This window comes from Amblyomma mixtum, chromosome 1 (assembly GCF_055824585.1).
Source record: "Amblyomma mixtum isolate Tamu chromosome 1, ASM5582458v1, whole genome shotgun sequence".
Classification (NCBI taxonomy): Eukaryota; Metazoa; Arthropoda; class Arachnida; order Ixodida; family Ixodidae; genus Amblyomma; species Amblyomma mixtum.
The window spans coordinates 321,279,510-321,288,685 of NC_143012.1; the positions used below are offsets into that span (position 1 = coordinate 321,279,510).

The following is a 9,176-nucleotide window of genomic DNA, read 5'->3' on the forward strand; positions in this document are numbered from 1 at the left end:
TGACCATTTCTTTATACGCTGCCACCATGGTGCAAAAAAAGAGCTCGCGAAGGGAGGCGGTGGGTTGATTAGCGTCTCCCGCATCGATCTGTCCTGCTCCACTGCTAAAGCAGAACAACGCGCCAGCGCTTGATGAAATGGTTATCGACGCTTTCGTATAGGGTTGGCTTATAAAGCTCTGCTGCATATTCCTTTTCACGATGTCTGTATAACGGCGCAGACGTCGTTTGGTCGCTTTGCTGTGAATGGGAAAGTAGGGTTTTCAACTAATCAAGTCGGTAAAATTGGTGACTGTTAATTGGTTGCAATGTCGTCGAACCGGCGAGAATTCGTACAAGGCGAAACATCGAGATGGCCTGTTTGCCAGATGTGTAGCGCAGCTATGCTGAGCTCTTTTCGGAAAGCGGCTATCAGAAGTTGCGCATTAAGTTGCTGTGTTCTGTGCCTGCCGTGACAATACGTTTTAACAACTGAGAGCGCCACGGCACAAAAAAACGCTTCTCCTCAGTCATAATTCCGTAACTTCAGGCTTTGGTTCCAAAAACCTACCTGGTTTACGGATTCCCTTCGCTATTTGAATGCACAGCGCAGTGCGGCTTCATGCAGCACAAAGCCTGTAAGCAGTGTGGTGTAATCGTAAGATAAACTTCAGATCAATTGAAGAGATTTAGAAATTCTTTATTTAGTCTAGTACTCGAAGAATGTAACAATGACTGCGCAATACAAGCGCCCGCTCTTTTATTTCTCGCTTAAAGTGCCTTCGATATCACTCTCTTGAAGATATCTCGATCATGCTGCCAGGATATTAATCGATAACCTACTTTGTCAAACAATGAAAGTCAAAAATATTATTTTCACCAAGATCATCAAAAAATCGGCTGAATTAACCTCACAACAGGCGTTCTTTAGTGCGATACCTCTAATTTCATCAAAACGGCCGTTTTACCTAAACGAGCGAAAACACATTCGTCAGGCTCAACCTGTACACAGCGTGGTTTCGAAGCCATAAAATTTACTTCCTCTTTTTTTGTTGTTGTTGCTCTGTAGCTGTGTGCCTGCTTTCTGCATCATCCCACCTTGGCGATTATGCTGTGACAATGCATTATTTGCTAATTCAATCCGACTTCACTAGTGCGGTTTTCTCGAAGGGGTGGCTTGAGCTAGATGGCTCTGCCAACTTCCTTCTTTTAGTTCTGGGTCCTATAATGTCGAGACTGTATTGTCACTACCCGCAAAAAGAAACAATAGCCGGAATACCCGGGTTCGAACCCGACCGCGGCGGCCGCGTTTCGATGGAGGCGAAACGCATGAGGCACCCGTGTGCTCTGCGATGTCAGTGCACGTTAAAGGCCCCAGGTGGTCGAAATTATTCCGGATAGACCTTCGGGCTCTCTGTGCCTAAGTGGGAGCTGCCCTCTACACCTGGCGCCTAGCCGAGTGTCCTTCAGGACCCCTACTGTAGGAAATAAAGTTTTACCACCACCACCACCTCCACTAGGGCACCTATTTCTCTCCTTTTTCTTTCACTTCTACCTTCCTCCCTTCCCTTACGGCGTGGTTCAGGTGTCAGCCGAGATATGCGAGACAGATACTGCGCCGTTTCCTTTCCTCAAAAACCAATTTATTAAGAAAAATATGCTGGTTGAGTCGGCTGCTTAGCAGAACTTCATGCAATCCTCCTGTAAGCCGACCCAATAACTAACTTGGCCACTTCCTTAATCTGCTCAGTGTTTTAAGGATCTCAGAAGTCCGTCTGATGCGATTACCAAGGATTAAATTAAGGCGCGAAGTTCACATTACTGACCTCCAAATTTTCACGAATACTGAGTGCGTAAATTGAGGCACTTCCTCGCCTCGTTGCAGCCTTCCTTACTATATCCATTTTTTCATGACTGATGATAGTAAGGGAAATTTCCTCGTCTGAATTTCCGGATAGCACACGCAGACAAATAACCAGCAAATAAAGGGGTAACAGAAAACGCACTGAAAAGTTCATTTTCATTTTTTCTTTTCAGAGCTGCCTGGAAGAAAAGTGTACGCCGAGGAGACGTTCATCATCTCGGAGCTCGCGCGGAAGGCGGACCGCGGCTCTCAGGACTCGCAGGCCGGAAGCATCTTTGACTCCCGCTCCAAGCGAAGCTACCACATCTATTCGACCAACCAAAGTAAGCCGCCGCCCGAGACGGGGGTCTTGTTTCTGGGAGAAGAAAGTGCTCCTGTTTAACCCGGAATTCCCCTCGCTGGCTGTCACGACCGCAGAAGGGAGCTTTGGAGAAAAACCTTCGCAAACGGGCTTTCTTTTTTTTTTTTTTTGGCGCCTGCGTTATGATGCCGCGGCTATGAATTGTTTCTCCTTTTTATCTTTAGCGCGGAAAATGAAATGTGGACTTCTCTGACAGAAGAAAGTATACGCGGTGGCGCTAATGCATTTAGAGTCAAATGAAAACAAAATAATATTTCACTACAAAGCGTAAAGTGTGAACGGCTACGCATAAAGTAAGTGCATGGAAATTATTTTTCTCGACAACGTAACTGCGGCGAACAAGTGCCAAACTTTCACGGAAATTACTATCGCTCTTACGTCCCCACTGTTATTTCTATACTACTGTTTTGTTACTTATTAATTCTTATTGTCATCATTGCATCATTGCTCTTTTTCATACCACCGAATATAAAAGATTTCGTCGCGCACAGAAGATTCAGCGTGTTACACCCAAGATAAGAAAGCAGAGCATTGCGAAATGTATCTTTTTCTTTATTTCATTCCCTTTTTCCACTCGAAAAAAAAGAGAAGCGGTAGACACACCATGAGTCTCAGTGCCTCCTCCAACGCTTGCTGAGCATAAGCGTTTGTTCGTTTCTTCATTCGTTCTCTTTCTCGGAAGCTGACGTCCCGGCTCTAGCCTGCTACATTGTCTCACCGAATGCTCTTCCGATGTAACTTCATCCCTCTTTGCTCTTTATGCTCAGAAATCTCTCTCTCTTTCTCTCTCCCATCTCGTTCCGCGCATCGATAGTCGTACTCTTAACAACGAAAGGCTTGCCCTGCTTCCGAGGAAGTGAATTATTTCACAGAGCAAAGCGAACCGGGTGACTTCAAAATGCAAATGCATTCACTCCACTCCCCTCGCATGGGCAATCGATATTTCCTTCTCTCATACATTTCTACTTCTTCGCCGAGATTTTCGAACAAAGGCAGGACAGCATCGAAAGTCGGGGAAGATACGGGAGCAGCAGTAGTCAGGAGCCAGTCGACATGCAAATCGCGCCGTCTTAAGCAATCCAGCAACAAGTTCTTCAGTTTCTCGGCAACGTCTTCGGATGTAAACTTCGTTAGGCGTCTTAGATGAGGGTTTGTTATAAAGTAGGGGGATGCAGCTGCGACTAGAACACAAGACCCTTTTAACAACGCATCCTGCAGCTCCGCCACTCCCTCGGCCGCCGCTCGAGTATGCGAGTTTCGTCTTCAAGGTTCGCCTAGCTCTCTTCGTCGTAGCGATTTGCAATTCAAATGACTGGCCAAAGAAGCGGCTTTCAAAACACACCAGAATAGGCTTATGGCTCTATTGCGGGTTACTGGGGCGAACTTAAACGCTTTTTCGGAGCTCTCGAAGGAAACAATAAAGAAGCTCTTTAAGGCTGAATGGTTCCGCCAAAAAGTCGCGACTACTTAAGGCTGGGTTCGAATCTGTTCCTGGCAAACAGCGCCAGTCTTTAGACGTTTGAGAAGAAGTTCAAAGTTACTCAAAGAAGTTGGCTAATTTAACGGCGTGATAGAAGCGCCTCTTTTTGTCTTTTTCTCACTTACGAAAGTGGAGGCGGCATAGGTATGCTCGCTGGTATGTCGCGTTAAAAGGCGAGCTACGCGGCAAGTTTCAGTATGCAAATCACAGTAATGCAAGTGCACTCATCTCTAAACCAGTGACTGTCAGTTCCGATCATAAATATGCTTATAAATAAATTTTCTGAAACTGCTCCTTGTCATGCATTTAGTTTGAGTCTGATGGTGATCTGGCGCATGATGGTAGTTAGAAAGCATGAATTCAAACTGGTGAAATACAGAAACGGCAGGAGCCCGTTGGCACTCCAAAATGTTAACATTACCTATACTGTTGTCGTGAGCTAAACGCGAAAAACACGAGAAACACTTGCACAGAAAAGAGCAGGTGGATGGCAACAACTCCACACCAGTTATAAATGGAACAACTGACGAATATGGCTGTACAACAATGAACACATGGCTGTGGTTTGTTTTACTAACTTGGACTGTGCGAGAAATTACTAGCGCGTGCGAGTGCCGGGGATGGTTAGAAGAACACACCGAGCTTGATGCATCTCATTAGTTGAAGTTTACGTTACAGGGTACAGGTACTTGTTCCCGGATTCTATTCATAGAGGGGAACCAAAAAAATTGAACGCATACGAACGATGCGAAGTCTTACCGCGCGATCTACGTGTTTTGCATTCTCTTACTTGTGATAATAATGGGCTGCAACAAAGAGGCCATTCATTCTTATTCTTTAACCTATTAGGTTTGGTCGGTAAGCTACTCAAAATATTCAGAATAATACATGTGTCAAGATTCTCTTGACTTAAACACTCGCAGCAAGCTAGCAAAATTTCGTTTCCTTCTTTCTGCTGTGTGGGCTGTTACGTAACACCGTATGTCTTGCAGGTGCCCTGTGAAGAGGAGACGGAGAGACGACGAAACCTACAGTACATAAGCTCGCAAGTACTGAAGCGACCGGCTACACTTTGCCCTCCAAAGGAGGCGCCGGTGTCGTCTACAGAGTGGAACAGTGATGTCATCTTCCAAACAACGGGCACCCAAGGTCGATGGATCGAAGCCTTTCAATCGTGCCAGTCGGCATCGCACCGACGTCTCAGCGTTGGGGAGAAGCGCGGCTATTGAAAGATGTGCACGAAGAGAACTGCTTTATTGTGGGTTTGCGTTTTTCTTTTTTTTTTTTTCTGGCATATGTATTCTCTCAAAAAGGACACAGGAAGAAAACAACAAGCAGCATCGGACATTTGCCAAGGTTTCGGGTTGCGAAACTCAGCGTCATTGGAATTGGAGGGAACTCTCTGTAAGGACGGTGCGGACGGCAACCCGACGTGCAAGGCAGTTGTGCGCGAGTTTGTGCGGGCTTCTGTGTGAGTGCGCGCCCTTCTTTGAGCTTCGTCATCTTGCTTCTTCGTGCTGTAGATTCTGCGTGACGCGTCGGAGCAACGGATCATTCACAAACACTCGTGCTCCTGTTCTGCCTGCTTTGCACAAGAACGGCGTTCCAGTCAAGCTCTGTAAGAACTGTGTCCAGGACTAGGACAGTTCGAACAATATGACCTTGTTTCAAGTCGTCGCGCGCATCGGACTTCTACAGCTGGTTTCATGCACCGTGTGGCGCTTGAAACGGTCTCTCCTTGCCTGCCTGGACTGCGTGAAAACTTGCGGGCGCTGATTTATGGAGGACCGACGCACCCGTGAACCTTTTACGTGAGTAGTGCTGCCGCTACCGAGTAAGCAGGGCCGAGGACCTGCCCCGCAGCGTCGTTTTACTGCGCATACGTGGTGTCGTAAACGGAAAAGCCCCGAGAAAAGCGGATTCAGTCTTTCGAGACGGTTCGCTCTTTATTTGCACAATAATAAAACGTCGACGACGAAGACTCTTCGGTTTTATTGACTTCGCTGTTTGTTTGTTTTTTTTTCATTTTTCTACCGGCCGTCCCGCAAGGCCTGGCCATGGTGCGTGAACCCTGGTTGTTGAGGCCAGTATGGTCTGAACTCCCGAGTTGCTCGCCATCGTGCTCATGAGTCTTAAAAGAGCACTCAGCATTAAGTTTTGCTGTACTTTTGCTTGTTTCCTAAATACAGCTATATATGGGAGGCTTTCTCCGCATTAATGGTCTCCACCATTGACGTCGACGGCGTGGTGTCATGACTGAAAACTCCTCATCTCCAGGGCCCAAACACAATGTAGTTCAGGTAGGCCTAAGCTACGAGGGACATGATACGATACGATAAGATACAAGGGATAAGGAATATTTATTTATTTATTTATTTATTTATTTATTTATTTATTTATTTATTTATTTATTTATTTATTTATTTATTTATTTATTTATTTAGTACATACTGCTAGCCTCATGCCGAGGCTGTAACAGGATTGGGGCATATTATACAAAGGGACAAAACGACAGTAAGAAAGGTACACTTAAATTATTGTTATACAGTTTTAGTTGGCACAGTGGAACAAAGGAAAAAAGAACTACAGAGGAAAAAAAACTGACACCTTTAGTCGCGTGTTCGTGGTCAGGCTATCAGCGGGTGTGCTCAGAGAGATGATGATCGAGGATAATTGGCGCAGCGCATTTATTAATGTCACTTTCAATTTGATGAATGGCTACAATAGAAGTTTCTTAACTTAAATACTACTTAACTATTACTGCGGTCACCAACAGTTCTTCAGAGGCACATCATCAGCCTCGACGCATGGTAAAGGAATTGAGTTCATTTTCTATGCCCAGCATGGAACCTAACGATTTTCTGAAAAATTCTAGCAACCTTCTGATTGGTGCTAAGCTATCATCCAGGGCAAAACGTTGAGAAGAGCCGTCCGGTCTGCATCCAAACCATAGAGGAGATTGCTACAGTAACAAGAAATCAAAGAGGAAATAAACAGGCATGTTGTATTTAATTAAGCAATCGCCGCTAATGCGGTAGGTGCTGTGTTTGAATCACAGCTCCTCTCGTGGAACCTATTCGTTTCTCAGTCGACTGCACTCGTCCAAGAACCTGATGTCCAGCTCTGTCTGGAAAGCAACGCCTATTACAAGGGTCGCCCTGTCTTTTCGCGGCCGGTTAGTTTTTATGTTTGTGCCTGGACTGTCTGTCTCTACTCACAAACCTTGTCTGTTTGCTTGGATGAAAAACGAAGTGATATTTCGAGGTTAATGTTATCTCAGTGTTTCATCAATACGGGCTGATAACAATATCTCTACCCGCAGTAGTTTGGAATGGTTGCCGAAGGTTTAGTCGTCATTCCTTGCAACTTCTCGCTGACAACTAAATACATTTTGTCTTGACACTGTGTTGAAATACCGATATAATAGTGCAGTTGTTAACAAGTCTGCAATAGAAGCAAACTCCGTGCTTTAAGTTACAATTCACGCGATCACATTCTAATTGCATGTCTTCTATCTTGAGGTATCCCTCCATGTGAACAACGGCCTGCCTTAACTTAGCTTGTTTTCGCGCAGACGCTGGCTCATTAGCAATATTTCTTATGAACGTTCGTGAGGACACCACAAATAACTCTCGTTATGCTGTCTCACCATCTGTTCAACTAACTCTTAAAGACGTCTACCCATGCGCAGTCAATTTGACAAACGCGACTGGTTCTCCGGGCAAACGCCGTTATTTCACTCAAGGTAATGCAGAATCTATTCCTCCACAAGCCTTCCGTGGCGAATTCTCCTAACTGCTTCCACATGCGCGCATTTAGTAAACTCGTCACCGCGATCGAGCTCCGCAGACCTGAGAGCTACACTTCCCTTAAAAACGATACCAGCTCAACACACCGCGCCTACTTTAGTATCGCGATAAAACGCCTCCAGACGACCACTATTTACCACCGCCGGGCGTGTCCGAAGCGCAGTTCCGGTCTGCCGAGTGCGGTCGTCGGCCGCGCGGCGCCCCCGTCCACTCGTTCGTCGAAGCCACAGTATTCGATTGGGTGCGCGTTTCAGTGCGCTCATTGTCGCTGGCTCCGCACAAAGCGCGACCCAGGCGAACAATGCGACGAGCGAGCGGCTAGCTCGCAGCCTGCCTAACCTCATTCGGTCGCCTTCATTATTCGCGAAAACAATGGCCCCGTTCGTCCCCAGGGCCCCAGCTGCAATGGCGCGCTCAGTCGTGATTTCTCAATAGGATTTATTGCCAGGAGGTTGTCTGGGCCAGCGGTCAATATAAACCGAGCAAGCGCAGTCAGAAGAAGAACAAGATGGGAACGGAGTCTGTATAGATAGGCTTATATATTGCACAAGTGCCCGAAGGATTATGTGCGCGTAATGAAAGAAACAGATTTAAGCTCTCGGTTATAATATATCCATGGAGATAGAGACGATCATGGTTTGTTCAGTGAGGTTATAGATAAGTAGAGCTTTTTTACTGTTATTTCTGGGTTTTAAAAAAATCACCGTGTCTAACGTTCAATTTTCTTCACTGCCTTCAGCTATTGCCGCAACACTTGAAGCACTGTGAATTCAGTGTCGCAAGAGATAACAAGCAACTGCCTGGTTCCTAAATATCTTGATTTAGTTTCCGTTTTACTCAACACACCATATGATATCGCTTTTTTAAAAATGTGACAAAAGACACCGGTCCTTGCGTCTTTTTCTGCGATCAGGTCCAAAGGAATAAAAAATGCGCAAAATGCCGCTCTTCTTCCTTATTTTATATTTAAGTTCGAACCTCTTGAGAACCGTATAATCTCATTGTAGCGTTTGTTCTATAGTTTGCTAGCACTACTGCCTGCAAACATGGATTTCGCCGGAGTCTATACGAAACCTCCGCGTGACCTTGAAGCACGAGAGATAAGCAGGTGGCGGCGCACACGTGACGCGGCTTAGCCAATGAGGAGGCGGAGCGGTCGCAGAGCTGCAGCCAATGAGAGAGCAGCTGTATCACAGATGCGGACATGTAGCGCGCGTCAGCGCGCGTACCGCAGATGGTGTAGGATTCTTGCTGGGGACTCCGGTCGAAGCGTACACATGTCGCTCGAGCTCCCTCAAGCAGTGCTCGCGCACTTACTTCGCATTTGATTAAATATGCAAATAGGATGTCGTTTTTTTCTTCTTCCAATCCTAAACGGGTGGGTTTAAACGCGATCATCGATTTCTATAGCTAAGATTCCCAGAAGAAAGACGATGAAGATGCTGAACGGTTGTGTTTGTTACTTCAATACATATACAGAGGAAGCATTGAAAGAGTTTTTACGGAGCACGAATGGGGTCAGAAAATGCTTTCTTTCTAAGGAAGAACACAGCGCTGAGCAATTACCTGGTAAGAAAAATAGATGCTTTTTCACAGTCCTTGTCGCCTAAAACCATGCTAAAAGACAGTGAATGCAAGCTATGGTTTCGAGAAAGGAAATATTGCTCCAGCACGCAAAACGAGC

General features: G+C 45.9%; 1 protein-coding gene across 1 annotated transcript in view; it reads left to right on the top strand.

The window, feature by feature from the left end:
- LOC149372674 (cell adhesion molecule Dscam1-like) overlaps window positions 1-5,686 on the top strand; it is a 126,875-nt gene extending 121,189 nt beyond the window's left edge. The window contains exons 24-25 of the mRNA XM_089567229.1: window positions 2,016-2,165; window positions 4,676-5,686. Coding sequence (XP_089423355.1) covers window positions 2,016-2,165; window positions 4,676-4,686 — 161 coding nt within the window. The 3' untranslated portion in view covers window positions 4,687-5,686. The remainder of the gene's footprint in view (window positions 1-2,015; window positions 2,166-4,675) is intronic.
- Window positions 5,687-9,176: the final 3,490 nt, after the last annotated feature.